The sequence below is a fragment of the Diadema antillarum genome, unplaced genomic scaffold, assembly GCF_040938485.1.
Source record: "Diadema antillarum isolate AM-2024a unplaced genomic scaffold, OU_Dant_1.0 seq00000783_RagTag, whole genome shotgun sequence".
NCBI lineage: Eukaryota > Metazoa > Echinodermata > Echinoidea > Diadematoida > Diadematidae > Diadema > Diadema antillarum.
This window is the reverse complement of record NW_027271671.1, coordinates 1,593,907-1,611,669: the sequence shown is the minus strand read 5'-3', so window position 1 is coordinate 1,611,669 and position 17,763 is coordinate 1,593,907. Positions and strand designations below refer to the sequence as shown.

The window sequence follows — 17,763 nt, the reverse complement described above, 5'->3', positions numbered from 1 at the left end:
GGTGTTTAGAACGTGTTTACGAGGCGTTCTAAATGTAAACGCGTCTGTTTACCCTGACAGTAGAAGTGTTTAGGCCTAACCAACAAACATTTGGGTAATGCCCTAAACCATGAACGAAATCATTAACAAAGGCAATTCCCATTTTTTTTTCTAGCAGTTAAAATATAGGACTGTACATGCGAAACCAAAATATGAATTTATTACAGTTGTGTTACATATTTTTAGGTTATCCTTTTTCCTTATTGATTAGGCATTTCCATGAAAGGCCTAAAACATGAATTATTTCATAGTGCATCTTGATGTCGTAACAGTTTCCACTTTCTCGTGATAAAAGGAAACTAGAAATTGCAATTTACACACCATTTCCAACACTTATACATATATATATGGACATATTGAGATTAACATAGCGTGACCAGAATAAACACTCGAACTAAACACTCCAAGCTAAACACTTTAACTCTCAATACTTTAAACGTGCTATACACACCGGGTGTTTAGATGTTAAACAAAGTGTTTATATTTTTAACACTGTGTTTAGTTCATAAACATGTCGCATGTCGCATTTTTTACAGTGTACTGTATTGTTCTTTCCTGGTCAAATAGATAATGATAAATTAGAATAAAAAGTTGTACTTCTTGTTGGATTTTGCTTCGAACAGCCTCCTTGTAACGACTGTATCCTCATATCAATGATATTGTGATAGCGTAGGTAACACATTGATGATTAACATTCTATATAAAGTGACCAGTATGAACAATTGCTTTTCGGCATTGTCGTGAAAAAAGTGGACATCATACGGATAGCAACTGATCACATTTTGCTCTTTAGCTATTACAGTGTTTTAGAGATAATATCTACCTGGCAGGCGATTTCTTACTGGAGATATAACAATATCATCCCTAAAAACACAAACAAACAAGCAAACTAACAAACAATCTAACCAGGAGTTGTCATTGAAATGAATTACAGCCAAATCAACCTTCTTATGAGAGGTAAATGTTCCTTTACCCCAAAATACACGACGATATGACTTATGGGTGAGTCTACATGAAGCCCGCAATATTGACAGGGTCATTACATTCAGTACTCACAGAATCGTTCTAATCACGTGTTCGCGACGAGAAATCTCTCGGGTTGTATCGTTACTGCATCACCCTAATGGAGACATGTCCATTCATACGATGAAACTGTTCTATTCTTATGTGTTGTCTGAAATCATACTTAATGCTGGTTCAAAAAGCATTATTTTTTCCAATGTGTGCTTTCTTATGTTTCTTCACAATGTAAAGCGTACGTTCTCGTTCTTTGCATATTTTGGTAAGATTATTTAGACCGTTGTACATGGGTGCTAAAACAAGCATTCTTACAAGGAGCACACACGCGAAGCACCTGTATGATTTTACGTTTTACTCGTGAAATATACCTGCCGGTTTGTATTGTCTATTGGTAAAAGCTGTAACACAGCTCAAGCAATCAACGTAACCACAAGGTAAAACAAGTAACCCAGTCTCTAGCTTAAATGTTAACATATGAATTTCAAACCAGACATCAAAATCTTTTCAAAACTTGAATGGGACGAATGTGAAGTGCCCTATTCGGTGACAACATGAGTAAAGGGAACTCGTGTCGTTTAGCGGGTGAGAACAGAAATCCTACGGACGGAGGATGACTCGTCCGCGATGATGCCGCCCACGCCGGTCGTACGCATTTTCTCCTTTTTCTTGATTATAAAAGGAAGGAAAGGAGCTCGCGGCTTTTCAGATTCATCTCATCGCCAAGTCTCTCGTGCCATCGCAGCTTTCGTGAGATTTGTGCAGTGTTTCCCCGGTCCACGCCCTTTTACAAGAAACGAAATTCACTACCTTTTTCATCAAGACTACAGAATCTACATTGAAATTTGACTCAAGCTTAATTCTTCCGTTCAGTTGTGAGATTGTGACTACCGGTACTTTATCTCAAGAGTTTCATATCTTCACAAGACGAATATGGTAAGTCATGAGACTCCTTGAGTAGTGTATTGTGCAGACCATGAAGCAGGCCACGTGTGCTGCGCTGAAGTCTGAATAATCAAGAAGGTGTGGCAGTCGAATCATGAATGCTAATTTCATGACAGGAGTGTCTTATTATTGTATTTTCGTCCTTGGTTGCTTGGTTTGTCATCTATTTTTTCCATTTCATTGACACAATTGGATTTTTACAAAACGAGATATTCTCTTTGCGAAAAGGAGCAACAGAAAGCAAGTCTACGTAAATCTTTCAAGATGAGATGTACTATTCGATTTGTTTTATAGATGTTCTGATCTTGTCAAATCTTTAAAAAAGGGAACGACTTATGAGAAGTCTGATGCATTTGCTCACCACTTGATTCTTTGGCGTTTACTACTGACCTTCATCATGGCTATTCATCTCCTATTCCTTCTACTTAAGTACTTATGGAGCGTTCCAACCCTTGGTTAATCTTTGCATGAGGGATCAATCACATGTTTTCCCATCTCCTTATAGTGTACAGCGTTTTGTCAGACATTTTCACGATGAATCATCACATGACTGTTTTCCCACATGAGCGAGAATCTGCTGACGTGGTTAGTGCACATTTGAGTCGTGGGTGCACTGCAGACATTGTAATAATGTTCGCCAGACACATACTTGTCGTAGCTTGAGAGCGCGCCCTCGGACCGTTCATTTTGTGAGTGAGTGTGTGTGTGTGTGTGTGTGTGTAAGTATGGGTGTGCAAGTATGGGTGTGTACCTTTCGCCAATCTGATTTTCTATTCGAATGTCTAGCAACCGTCCGATAAGGAAGTTCTTATTTGTATTTCTATATACATATTCATACAAATATATTGTTTCTAAAGTCACGGAGATGTATATGACGCTTTATATTCATTAATAATTACAATTGATAAGTAAACAATATATATTGAATATAAATGATAATTGTCACATTTTCTGAAGAAAGCAATTTACTTATTACAAACATGACCCCTTTCCGCTTTTTTTCTGTTACACAGCTTAAGTTTTTGAGATTCTCTTGAAACATTTGCTGGTACTGTTTAAATGACATGTTACAACAACATGAACAACATCATTTTGGTAAACCAGTGTTTACAGCTGTATTGTTTCTAAAGACACGGACATGTATATGACCCTTCATATTCCTAATAACTACAATTGATAAGTAATCTATATAAGTTTAATATGAATGAAATGACCCCTATTTTCCTCCTTTTTTCTGTTACACAGCTTGAGTTATTTTCTTTTTAGATTCTTTTAAAACATTTATAGCTATACAGTTTAAATGACATGTTACAACAGCATGAGCAACACCGTTTTGGTAAACCAGTGGGATGATAATTTTATATAAACAACTACTTTTAACCAAAACACAGACACACATACATGAACACAAGTTAAGAAGAGGCAAATAAACTTCATGCGCATTTGTGAGTAAAATAATTACGCAACATGAGGTGAGAACCCGATGGCAGTAATTTCATGAATTGTTAGGATCTGCCTAAGATGTCGTTATAATACATCACTCGGACTCTCTATTCCGAAAATGACGCATGCGTGGTGGGCTGCCGCAAAGAGACGGGTAATGACTGTCCATGACTCATCGTCATGATCACGATGGGTGTCTTCTTCTCTCCCCGTCACAGACAGTCTTCTCAAGTCATTCTAATTCATATCCCGCGGCGCCACAATAGCGTCTCGCACTTTGCCCGCTATAAAGATTGGAAATTTAACTTTTTAGTTCATCCTTCAGAAAAAAACATTCTGAACCACGTCCATAACTTGTTCACCTCTTTGTCCCCTCTATCGTATTGTACCTGTATCTTCGATATCTTCCATCTATTTTGAATTGCTTATTCCATTTTGTCCTGCCATTTGGTGCATTGTTGCTGATTCTTCATTGTCTGCCAATTGCCTCCTTTTCATTTTTTTTTATTTCAATGAGGTTCCAAGTGTTTCCAATTAAATCTATATTTGACTGTTGAATTGAGATGACAGATTGTCGTATTTACTGTATTTCAGACACCCCTCCAAACCAGTTTATCACATCTTCTCAAGATTAGCTGACAAATATCGTGAACACTTCTCTTCTGTTTAACGTAATCATTCTTTATGTTTTCACCTTGATCACTTCCTTATTTGGATATCAGAGTTTACACGATATACCAAGGACGGTTTTCTTATTGCGGATATTTTGGTGTGAAAATAGTAACTTACACGATACCTTGACATAATGTACTCTGCACCAGAACAACATTTTCTTTGTTAGGAAAAAGGAAAGAGAGCATATAGTGAGCAGTTGACATTAAAAAAAGAAAATCATACACGATAGCCTTGGTATTTAATCTGGGTCCCTGTATATCTGTAGGTCCCCAAAAAGCCAGGAGACCTCTAATGAAACCAGACGGTAAATCAACGGGATAATAGCGTTGCACTCTGTACATGTACTTTGACTCTACGGCTGTAGGACATTAGTGCCACTCAATCTCTCCATCCCGCTTTGTCCCATCGCTGTACTTTAATTCACTCAGTCGCGCCAAATAATGAAGCAAGAGGCTAGGTTAGGGTTAATACTTTTTTTTTTACATCCCTCCCCCACAACAAGCACGTCTATATCCATCATATCACAGATGAATGCTGTCTTGTAACCTTGAATTGAATTGAAATCTCTCTCTAGCAACAATAATTTGTAGTTTCTCATATCACATTATTAGTATGACGAAACTTGATACAAGAAAGTCCATGGAGAATTCATGGTGTGAAGGATTCGTGGTAATCACGATTCAACAAAGAGAAACAAAACTTGATATTATTATATACGATCATCAATCGTTAAGTAAGCAGATATGCAACGTGTAATGGATACAGTTTGGAAGGCATGGCCGGAGGAACCATAGGGACCGTGGGGGCTCGGGCCCCCACACATTTTGTGCACCATACAAAGGAATACATAAGGTGTCATCATTTTGGGGCCCCCACACTTTTTTGACCCGGAAGTATGTAAGTGGCGCTATTTTTTTTTTTTTTTTTTTTTTTTTTGCTTGTCAGCTGAAGAAACCCGGAAATGGTAGGGGAGAGATGAGCTGAGGACCTTTCTTTCTTTTCTTTTTTTTTGTTTTGTTTGTTAGCTCATAAAACTCGGAAGTGGGCCCCCACACTTTTGAAAACTCTCCGCCGGCCCTGGGTATATGACATTAAGAAAACATAAGCTCTTGGAAACAATAAAAGTGTCTATACTGTTCCACAGTACTAAAAATTTGCTATTTAGTCTTTTTTTTTCAGGTGAAAGGAATCAAATTGAAACTTGAAAGCTGGCAGCTTCTATTGTTAAGGTGCCTCATAATCGGAGAAAAAAAACATGTATACACAGAAACACAACATATCGTGCGATTACTGTTATACTGTTACCACTTATGCTAGAGTCACACACGGCCGGGTCACAAAACGGATTTGATCAGAGTAAAAATGAGCCGGATTAGTCCCGGAATGGAGGGCAATTTATGCTACAGTCACACACGGCCGGATTTTGAACCAGGTCCATAAGGAATTAAAACCTTATTGACCCGTATCGAACCGTATAAAAATCCGCTTTAAATTCCTTAACTGAATCCTTTTCGACCCCTATCGACCCGTTTCAACCCGCTTCGACCCGTACCGTAAACCTTGTCATCATTCGTTGCATGAAGGCAATGCGGTATACGGCAAGGGTCCATACGGTTTTTACGCTGCGGGCTGCAGCGGTTCGATGCGAGTCAGTGCAGTTCGAACCGGGTCAATTCTGATATCAAGACGGAATTGAAATCCGTGAGAAAATTTTGAACATGACCAAAAAATTTTCACCGCCGTATCGTAGCCCCCGGAATCCATCAGGAATTGACACGGGTTACGATGCAGGTCAAAGCAGGTCTCTACGGCTCGAACCGGGTCGATACGGTTTTAATTCCTTATGGACCCGGTATGAAATCCGGCCGTGTGTGACATTAGGGTACCAGTCAGTCCACTGTCTTGTCCGTATGTTGTTATGAACATGATTAAGGGTCTTCCAGCACCTGTCTTTTCCCAGTATGGAGTACTTCTTCATTACATTTTGATATTCTGTCAGTCCAAAGTATTCTGGGCATTCTTCTCAAGAACCACATTTCTGCTGCTTGAATTATATTGTCAAAGGATTTTCCTTTGCAAGCGCAATTCGTCTCTTAAGTTCTGCATCCCTCATTCCGTCTACAGTGATCAAACCTTCAAGGTAGCAGCATTTTTCAACTTGTTACATTTCCCTCCACTGCGTGCAGTCTTCTTCTTCGAAACTACCATACATTCTGTCTTCTCAAGGTTTAATGATAGTTTTTCCAGTTTTTCACTTTCGATGACTATACTTATTCAGGAGTGCTTGCAACGCATCCCTTCTTCCTGCTACTAGGACAGATTCAATGACATATCTTAGATTTTTCCGTTTTGGCCCCCAAACTGTCATTTCTTCCATAGGAAGATAATAGATAATAAACGGAGAGATGTTAACTCCGCAAATGCCATGGGTCGTCAGCAGCACACCAGGGATCACCAGTGTTTCGGCCATTTAAGTGCTGTACACCTCCCCCTGGCTGGCCGGTGCTGCGTTGGGATCCCCTTGACAGCACCCCCATGGCATTTCAAAGAAAAACAAAACAAAGCAAAACATCACAAAACAAGACAAAAAAAAAGATATTTCATTCATTAATTCATTCATTTCATTTCGCGTACAATTATCATCTCGCTATTCAGCGAGAAAATATCTAGTGATATTGCAAAGCCATGTCGAACTCCCCTTGATCTCTTTCCAGATACTGGTCTCACTATCTATTCTGAGTGCAGCATTCTGATACCAGTACAGGTTCCTTATTAGCCGCAGATGCTTCACATCGATGTCTGACCTACTGAACATAGCCACAGAAAATGGTAATCACGAATACAGGCATTAGTCAACAGCACTGCGATCTCTACAGAGACAAATAAAAAAAAAACCTCCATTATATACAGCCTATGATATTTGAAAGTGGTTCTTTATAATGGGTGGAAGTAAAATTCGAATGTTGACATCTCTCTTTAAAATGAACAGAGATATGACAGCTTGACAGCATAATGATTCCTTGTCCCTCTTTTTACCTTCACGTAAATAGTTGAAATTATAAATGTGAATGTTCATTGGGATTCATTCATAAGGATTGATAATGTATTTCTTGAACGTAAAAGTTCTGTTAAGTTTTTAGGCATTTTTATTGATGAAAACCTAACCTGGAATGATCATATACGTTATGTTACAACCTGTATTTCTAGAAATATAGGTGTTCTTTCAAAGATGAAAAGTTATCTTCCTGAACATACTCTTTTTATGCTTTACAATTCTTTAATCCTACCATATATTATGTATTGTAATCTAGTGTGGGCTACAAGTTCAAAAACTAAACTCAACCCTATTTATTTACTACAAAAGAAAGCCATTCGCATCTGTATTGGATCACAATACTTAGCCCACACCAGTTCACTTTTTTATCAGTTAAAAACACTGAATATATTTGATATAAATACATTACATTCTTTGCTTTTTATGTTTAAGTATTTGAACAACTTACTTCCAAACATTTTTCACGATTTCTTTAAACTGAATTACACCGTTCATTCATATCCCACTCGTAATTCGCAAAATTGTCATTTAGTAAATCCCAGATTATTAATTGCACAAAAATCTATAAGACACAATGGATCAAATCTTTGGAATACACTCCCAGATTATGTTAAATCATGTAAAACTTTATATTCTTTCAAGGCTAGATTGAAAACTACATTACTGTCAGATTACAATCTATGAATATAGCATTTGAATATATATTTTGTTTTGTTTGATCACATTTCTTTTCCTGTAAATTGGATTTAAAACTACAATAAATATACGCAATGTTTCTATGTCTATCATTTCATTTCATTCCCATTATCTTCAGCATCACCACTATCACTTTCATCTTCATTATCACATTTTTCTTCATCATTACCCTGTCAACATCATCATGCATCATCATCATCATCATCATATTTCACGTTACTCTTATTCGTATCTATGCACTAGGAATATAAAAAACATAATGTATTTACAGTGTTTTATATTTTGTAGTATTTCTCCATTCCGCAAACAATATATTTTTTTTTTGTATTATGTAGATAGGTCCCTGGGCTGCCACGTGCTCAAGCTTTTGCTTATAGTGGCAGTCCTTCTTTCGCATAATTTCTCAGATAATTATTTGGAAAATTGGTAATACGATTAATTTACACATCAATTTTCCTTCTTTGAATTATGTACTTGTAATCTGCTTACTGATATTCCATGTGATATTACTGAAAATAATTTTGATTTATGTATGAAATTGTGTTGGAAGAAAAATAAATCAAACAAACAAACAAACAAACATTGAGTATAACTCGCGAAGTAGTAGCAAAGTATTTCCATATCAATATATCGATAAACATAACCTGAGAAACATTCATGTCAACAGTACTCAAATGATCTGATAAATAGCATGCAACGCCTCGTGCATGGGTGCATGTAAAGTACGTCTCATGACAGTGCACGTCGCCGCGAGTCGTCACAGTGTATGCTTGAAATGCAGCAGAAAATAATATCACTCCTCCACCCCATTATGTGTCGCTGTAACATAACTAATCATACATGACACCACTGGCCGTTATTGAAATGCCTATAATGTCGATAGATAAGGTCACTTTTTATGGTGTCATGCATTATGCCCACACTCGCAGTGTCCCTTGCATACACTATAAGGTAGTAATACAGGTCCTCGTCTATGGACCTTCTAGATATAAAGAAGGAAGAGGAAGATACAAGAGACATAGACACGACTTAAACAGATGTATCGATTCGAGACGTTACGTTATGGTACAGGAGTGAGGTTAGCAATTCATGAATCATTCTCATTACTGTCCCTCTCCGTCTAGATCTACGTTGGACACTATATAAATAGAATGCACTGTGTGTTAATGTGAATCAGTGCTCAGCAAAGCATCTAATGCTTTCCTGTACTGAAAATAATACTTGAGCTAAGACTATAAAATGGGTTCTCTTTTTTTTTCCTTTGCAGCAATACGCTTCTTCTAACTCTTCTAACTCTTCTATCTAATCATTCACCTTTTTTGCCTGTTTTATCATCTCTTCCCTTTCGAGGATACATACATGTATTTCATCCATAATCACTCTACGGACTTTCTCTGGCTTTTCACTGATAATGCAAATCCCTCACAGAATTCATATCTGTAAAACGCCAAGGCGTACAGCTAAGGTGTAAAACCTCTTCACCTTGTAAATAGAGAGGGAGGCAAAATTGCCTCAGTTATCAAAATTTGCCGTCAGTTTGATTAGGAGAGGCTCATATTGTCCTTCGCCTGATGGAAGAGAAGAACAAACTCTGCTTGAACACATGAGTAAGAGCACTCAGAAGCTGAGCCATACGGAATTGAGAGCAGAGATGCTGCAGCGCATTGCTCGTAGAGGAGAATGGAAAACGTACACGTTTGAAGTCTTGATAACTCTCGATTTCGTATTCTTAACACACACACACACACACACACACACACACACACACACACACACACACACACACATACACACACACATTCACATTACATATTTCCACCCCATCCCTTCCGCCAGCCAATCCTTCTATTAGAAATCGACGTGAGTCATCCTTAATGTCGGCGGGTGTCAGTCAGTACGGTTTCATGGGAACGCTAAGAGAAGAGAAACCGCACATCTTAACTTGCAGATCTCTCTCGACAAAGTGATCTTACATACATTGGATATGAATATTTGATCTTGCACCACATGCAGGATTATTTCTTAAAGTGCAACGCATGTAATGTTGGAGTAAAGAAAAGGGAAAAACAAATGTAGAAGTAAAATTGGCAAATCTTTTCATGTGCAAAGGCTCAAATCAGGAAATTTTGCACTAAGACATTAAGATTACAAATTCTAACAATTAGTATTTATTATACTCAGGGAAAAAATGGTATTCATGTATATGATTAATTAACGTATGTCTTTACATGTATGTGCGATTATGTACTGAAATGATAAAGCCACAGACTCTTAAGTTGAAAGAAAAATAAGTAAAGTAACGTAAATCGGGTAAAAATGTGAATGTGTATAATTCTGTCTTTAAAATCGAAATGTTGATACAATGTATTTTAACATCTTCCTCTGATTTCAATGTTTATTTTCCTTATTCCTCTGAATTTTCCTCTTCTCACTTGATTTGTGTTTGCGTGTGTCCATATATTTCACACAGTGTGTTTGTCCCGACATGACAGTCTTTACCTGCTCTCTCCCGCTTTCCATGATGTTTACATGATGGCCGGTTTTCCCCCGTTTTTCAGTATGTTGCTGGAATTGAACTAAGATAAGTTTGGAATATCAACAAGTTAAAAAGCAAACGTTATCAGGTGTTCGTTATAATAGATCACACACTCCCATATAAACTTTACACGAAAACACAGATATCTTCCTATTCAATTCCAGCGTGAATGCATCTCAGTCCACGTTGGTCAGGCCGGAGTTCAAATCGGCAATGCATGCTGGGAACTCTACTGCCTGGAGCACGGTATTGGGCCTGACGGCATGATGCAAGAGGTACCAAAGAAGGCTGAGGGGAGCAAAGATGACGCCTCCTTCAGTACATTCTTCAGCGAGACGTCTGCGGGCAAGCATGTTCCTCGCGCCGTCTTCGTCGACCTCGAACCCACTGTGGTCGGTGAGTCATGCATAATCAACCATTACTGCTTGATAGGGATTTATAAAAACAGGGATTATCTGCACGAAATAATTTTCTATGGTTACTGTAGACTCCTCAATCAATCAATCAATCAATCAATCAATCAATCAATCAATCAATGACTGGTTGATAATTTTTTTTTCAAGAAATCAAATAATTCCTCAATGAGTCAACATTGTCGGAAGTTGTCAGTTATAATGATAACGTATGACAGAGTTACATACATATTACATGATTTGTCCTTATCTTTTTTTTTTTTTGGACCGTAGTGTCCGTGGTCGGATCAGGAGGCAATGCATCTGAAATTTTTCTTGTATTTTTTTCCGACTGTTCATTCTTCGCGGCCCCTGAATCGGTCATGTTCTGTCAGCGTCTGCCAATTAGTTCACCCTTGAGATCTACCTCCTTCACGTCAAATACTCTTCACAGTGGCTTTTCATGACCGCTTCAAAGAGCAGAGCCATTTTTATTCTAGCTTGCCATTTCAGGTCTTCTTTCAGTTTTCTTTTACAATATTTTGTAGATAGTAATTAATGTTTTTCTTACTCGCAGATACAAGCCAGTATTCAATACATTGTTCATTAATTATCCTTTTCACCTTTATGTATTATGTTTCTGGGGAATGATGACGCTGGTAACATTGTGATGATGATATCAATGCCAGCAGTGATGATAAGCCTTGGTGATACATTATTGTTGTTGATTTTCTCATTGTTTTCCAGATGAAGTCCGCAGAGGGCGGTACAACAGTCTTTTTCACCCCGAGCAATTGATCACAGGCAAGGAAGATGCTGCTAATAACTACGCCCGCGGTCATTACACTGTTGGCAGGGAGATAATTGACATGGTTCTGGACAGGATCAGGAAACTTGTGAGTGAGATATTCCAACATCAATGTCAGAGCTGCGCTTTCCATTTTCTCCAAGTTATACAAAAAGAAATAGCAGTAGGATTGTGATTCATTCAGCACTGATGTTGTGGTTGTTGTTGTTGTTGTTGTGTGTTTTTTTTTACTCACAAAGAGGTGAGCGACCTGAGTAGGATAAATAATAAATTCTCTTTTTTCGCTTCTATAATGTCTGATATAGATTAATATGATACTATTCTTGGGTTCAGTGAAAAGTAACACGTCATATTCTTGCATACTTTGGTGTGATTTAACAGAACATTTGCATGTCTATACCTTCATTAGCTAATTGAATCACACCCTCAAGATATCATGTAGGCCTGAAGAAGAGGAAACTTGAGATTTGAAACTTTCGCTCTAGCTCTTGAATTGTCTCTGAAAACCAATCTACTTGTTTGTGTTTGAGGCTGTCTGGGAAATCACGTGGTATATACGCAGGGCACATGTATCTTTTGGTAAATAGATACATAAATACATTTCATACGCGATGACTGTGATTGTGCATAAATATTCCCAAATGAGAATTTCACGGCAACTTTATTTTACCATCTGACAAATTGGAATGTTTTTGATCACCAACATAGTGAAAACAATATGTAACATATTACTGCTTTATGACATTGAGTTTACACTTGACTAGAGGAAAGCATTGTATTGGCAAGCGACATCATTTCAGTACTCGTGTAGCTTACATCACCAATCATGACTAATGTCAACTTCATTGCAACTGATTGACAAATTGCCCTACATCGACGTGAATAAGCACTGAATGGATTACTCGTAGTATTTTAGTAGTAGCTATGATAAAAAATCACTGGGCGTACATACTCGAGCAGGATTCGAACCTACGACCTCCTGATCTCCGGACAGGCGTCATCTCCACTAGACCACCGACAGCAAGTGTTGGTTCTAATCCTTATAGCATGCAGCGGGTACTGCGTAATTATTCAAATTCATGAAATTTTGATACACTGATGATTGATACACTGATCAATTCAGAGTGCTTATTCACGTCGATATGGGGCAATTTGTCGATCAGTTGCAATGAAAACATCTCGACGGAAGAATTTCATGAATTTTAATGTCAACTTCGTCGGTCAAAATGAAATTTCGGAAGTGCTGTGAGGATGCATGAATTAACGTAGACATGAATACGCATGTCATACACTGAAACAGCAAAATGTGAAAAGGCAAATGAATATGACGTGACTCTTTCTCCTTACAGGCTGACCAATGCACGGGACTGCAAGGTTTCCTCATCTTCCACAGCTTTGGCGGTGGTACTGGGTCAGGCTTCGCCTCCTTGCTCATGGAGCGACTGTCTGTGGACTACGGCAAGAAGTCCAAGTTGGAGTTTGCCATCTATCCTGCGCCTCAGGTGTCCACAGCGGTCGTGGAACCCTACAACTCTGTCCTCACAACCCACAACACCTTGGAGCATTCCGATTGTGCTTTCATGGTGGATAACGAAGCAATCTACGATATCTGCAGACGAAACCTCGACATCGAGCGCCCAACGTACACAAATCTGAATCGTCTCATTGGCCAGATTGTATCTTCTATTACTGCTTCACTGCGATTTGATGGGGCCCTTAACGTTGATCTCACAGAATTCCAGACCAACTTGGTACCATACCCTCGCATCCACTTCCCTCTGGCAACCTATGCCCCTGTCATCTCCGCAGAGAAGGCCTACCATGAGCAGCTGACCGTTGCCGAGATCACCAATGCCTGCTTCGAGCCTAACAACCAGATGGTGAAATGTGACCCACGCCATGGAAAGTACATGGCCTGCTGTCTCCTGTATCGAGGCGATGTAGCGCCGAAGGATGTCAATAGCGCCATTGCACACATCAAAACAAAGCGCAACATCCAGTTCGTCGACTGGTGCCCAACTGGTTTCAAGGTCGGCATCAACTATCAGCCACCAACCGTCGTGCCCGGCGGCGATCTGGCCAAGGTCCAGCGCGCCGTGTGCATGCTGAGCAACACCACGGCCATCGCGGAGGCTTGGGCTCGTCTCGACCACAAGTTCGACCTGATGTACGCCAAGCGCGCTTTCGTCCACTGGTACGTGAGTGAAGGCATGGAAGAGGGCGAGTTCGCTGAGGCTAGAGAAGACCTAGCCGCGCTTGAGAAGGATTACGAAGAAGTTGGCGTGGATTCCGCGGCTGGTGACGGGGAAGAAGATGCAGATGAATTATAATTGATATCCACGCAAACTCCCTCGAGGCCATTCCGTTCAAATGACAGAGTCATATTTGGATGATATCTAATTCTAAATTTGCATGTATGTGTGCTGTGTTTATAGCAAAAGCTGTTCGTGTAAATGTGTCATTCACAAACTTGTACGAGCGAGAATAAATGACCGTTTCAACGTAAGCCACCTGCCTGCGGAGCAGACTTCGGTTTGTAACGAAATAAGAAGTTATAAATAGATGCTATTGTTGTCTCTACATCTGTTCATTATACTTCCTAAAAACAGATTACATCGAGCGCCCTCTTTGTTTCATGTGAAAAAACTGTGTTTCAGTTGGGACGATATCGGATAGGTTTACACAATTTTGACAGTATTATTCTGTCGCTCATGTTTTGGTCTAGTGGAGGAAATGTTCGCACGTCTTCCACGTCCGACAATTCTGCAATTTCGTTCGCTTGTCTTCCTTTTTAAAGGAACATTCTAGTGTGTCCTTACGCATTCAGCAGTAAAAGATGAGAGGGCATTGCTGAAAGAAACTGAGGTTGCCTTATATATTTGTTTTTAGCTAAATTACTGTTAAGTAAGAGTAGACATCTCGTTTTCAGTTGATCAATAACTTGAAATAGTATTAATGAAATGTTATACGCGATTATTCTTCTGATTTATACAAATGTGCAATATTGTTCGTTTATATTTCTCAAACATATTTGCAATGTTTGAAGGTACCCTTTGCGGTTGTGACTGCAAAGAATTAGAACTTGTTTACAGAAATTAGAACCTATTCGATCCTATGCACATCACACAGTGGTTGCACTGAAGAGAACAAAAGGAATGCATCCTGAAAATACAATTCCGTTGAAGCAGCAGCAGCAGGAGTAGTATAGCACCTGTAGTGGTAGTAATAGAACTGTTATTACGAGTAGTTAGATTGCTTAAACAATTTCAGAAGCATAACTCAGTTTCATTATTATGATTATCATTACATTATACAGGAATAATTGGCAAGAGAAAAGGTGCTTTCGTTGCAGTTATATATATTGCTGTTGAAACAGCACTTGTAGTGATTGTACAATTATGCTGATCATGCAAAGAATTACAGACTGAAGCATATGATTTGTGGATGACTACTATCGGAAGATCAAATGTCATTAGATGGCTACAAAGTTATTCGGTGCATCCTTAAGTGACAGTGACAGTATCAAACTAAGTTGTAGCGCTCGTAGGTTTTCTAGCATCCGTAGGCCTAGTATTTCTTTCTTCTTTTTTTACACAAAGGAAACAAGGAGTAGCCAACGATGTGTCAGCCCAGCGTCTAGACGTAAGCATGGTCTTCACATTACAAGTTTTACTTTTTAAAGCCTGAGGAAGACCATGAGATAAGACACATGTACATAACTTTAGCATGTTGACTCATTTACGATCAAGTATAACATTTACAGAGTAAAGACAGGCAAAACGGGCGGCGATGCTGAAGTCATGATTGAAATTGTAATATCGAATAACAAAGACGCTTTCTCAATTAATGGATTTCTATCTCCTAAAATACATGTCAGCACTCTTATCGCTGCAGCAATATCAATCATTCAATACAGTACTTGAGATTTAATTCATGGACACGTTTAACATGTAATGTAGTCATGTAAGAGTAGTTGACGTACACCAATTATCTCTAAAAATACAAACAAATGATTCCTACTTCCAGCAAGCGTTGTTGTGGGTATAAATACTTGTGAACGATAAGTGTATGAAAGCAGGTAACTATACACTTTACTTACTGCTGATGCTGATTTAAAATTTTGCAAACTTACGCTTCCACAACGTAAATTGCATTTAAAATTTGTGAATTGTGTTATGTGACAGTTTATTGTATATAAGTTTTGTAAGTACCTTAGGTATCACTATACCGACTACATGGCCTATGAATTCAATTTGCCGTTTTTGAATATGTTGAATTAAATTCAAACGAGTTAAAGTGACACACTTGTCGTATATCTACAGCAATAACTCTCAGTTGTTACCATGGGTGATGGATTAAAGTGAACCATAATGTTATCATGTCAACAAAAGGTGTATAGCAAGATGTATGGAAATAACCTATCAACATTGAAATTTGCTTGACCTGGAGAAACAAGAACAGGATAATAATGCGGATCACACATTTAATCATTAGTGAGGGGTGAGAGATGCGGCGTGAAAGATGGACGAAAAAAAAAGATATAAGTAGCTGAGTATACTGAGGAAGAAGAAACAAAATCAAGAAAGAGAACCATGACAGTAACAAGGGAAAACAAAAGATATTAATACATTTTAATTTGATATGTGAATGAAGAAAACGAGAACGATGAGCGATGCAGCTGTTTTTATACCGTAGATGTTCAATTCAATTCAATTAAATACACTGCATTTATTCCTATCCAACAATATGAAACGATATATAGTACAAATATACATTTATCAATTCATACTATCGTAAGCACATTTAAACAAAATAAATGTACGAATAATAACCGGAAAATAATGTACACTTTGCAATGTTAAAGAGTGATCCACTGAAAAGCAGAGCTTGTAAAACGTTAAGCATTGGGGGAAAAAAAGGGGGAAAAACACACACACACACACACACAATATATATATATATATATATATATATATATTTTTTTTTTTTTAATTGTAATAAAAAAAATGTAATCGTTGGATCCATGGCGTACTTGAGACTCTTTCTTCTAATATATATATATATATATATATATATATATATATATAAAACAATGACAGATACATGGAAAATCAATCTAAATATGTACCGTTAAAGCATATGATTATTGATATATGATACCAAAGTTATAAAGCATCTACTAAACAGTACTTGTTCTAAAGCACAAGAAAACATAAAACTTGAAACGACATAGCAATGTTGCGATACTGAGCCAATCGTTTAGCCGTGTGTACCCGGAAAAGATGTTGACAAAGCAGCAATACATACAAGACACACAGGTCGGCACAAAAAAACAAAGAAAAACTGACAAAAAAATGCATGTATTCAGAAAAGACGGAATTATAACACACACACAGATAGACAGACAGACAGACAAACACACACACACACACACACACACACACACATATATATATATAAATATGTATGTATATATATATACATATACATGTGTATGTATATGTATATATATATATATATATATATACAATATACATTATATAAAGAGAGCAAAAACAAAGCCAGAATGACATTAAAGTGCAACGAAAGATGAGAGGAAAGGAAAAGAGCAGTGAAGAACGGAAGACAGGTCTGCGAACACGTCATACACCCAGTCGGCAGGACAGGTACATGTATATATCAAAGTTATTACAATCTTTTCATAAGCGATTATTTATCTAATATATGAAGAAATCAATTCTTTTTAAAGTTTCTATTCAAAGGTAATAATCTTAAACATTTTCTTTCAAGCTGTAACTTAAGCTATTACAAAACCTGGGTCCAGTATAATCAAATTTATTTTAGGTATATACAGTTCTCATCAAGTTGAGATGTAATTCATCGGATCGTCTTATGAAATAGCTGTACATGTGACGATTTTGATGAAATAAATCGCGAAATATTGAAGGAAGATGATTGCAACTATACTAAGACATAATCTGGCCACGTTGAACTAAATACGTGTTTGTTTTTTTTTACTTTCAATATTTTTGTTCTCATTTATACACCTACGAACCTTTAAACCCAAACATGAACAAGTATACATGCAATATATATATTAACCTTTTCTCTGGTACGTGGCTCAATGGGGCACCGCTCCTATCAAGCCTGTAATTTC

The 17,763-nt window shown here is 37.9% G+C and overlaps 1 protein-coding gene and 1 non-coding gene across 2 annotated transcripts; one reads left to right on the top strand and one right to left on the bottom strand.

The window, feature by feature from the left end:
- Positions 1–583: 583 nt before the first annotated feature.
- LOC139739116 (tubulin alpha-1A chain-like) lies at positions 584–14,709 on the top strand. Its single transcript, XM_071649734.1, has 4 exons — positions 584–1,992; positions 10,571–10,802; positions 11,546–11,694; positions 12,956–14,709. The coding sequence occupies exons 1-4, from the start codon at positions 1,990–1,992 to the stop codon at positions 13,934–13,936; spliced, it is 1,365 nt and encodes a 454-aa protein (XP_071505835.1). The 5' UTR covers positions 584–1,989; the 3' UTR covers positions 13,937–14,709.
- On the bottom strand, positions 12,555–12,629 carry Trnas-gga (transfer RNA serine (anticodon GGA)). Its single transcript has one exon. It is a non-coding gene; the product is annotated as a tRNA-Ser (tRNA).
- Positions 14,710–17,763: the final 3,054 nt, after the last annotated feature.

Bases quoted from the DNA above. Each gene is read 5' to 3' on its own strand.
- LOC139739116 (XM_071649734.1), top strand. The intron at 10,803-11,545 runs GTGAGTCATGCA...ATTGTTTTCCAG, and splicing joins CCTCGAACCCACTGTGGTCG to ATGAAGTCCGCAGAGGGCGG. The intron at 11,695-12,955 runs GTGAGTGAGATA...TTCTCCTTACAG, and splicing joins TGGACAGGATCAGGAAACTT to GCTGACCAATGCACGGGACT.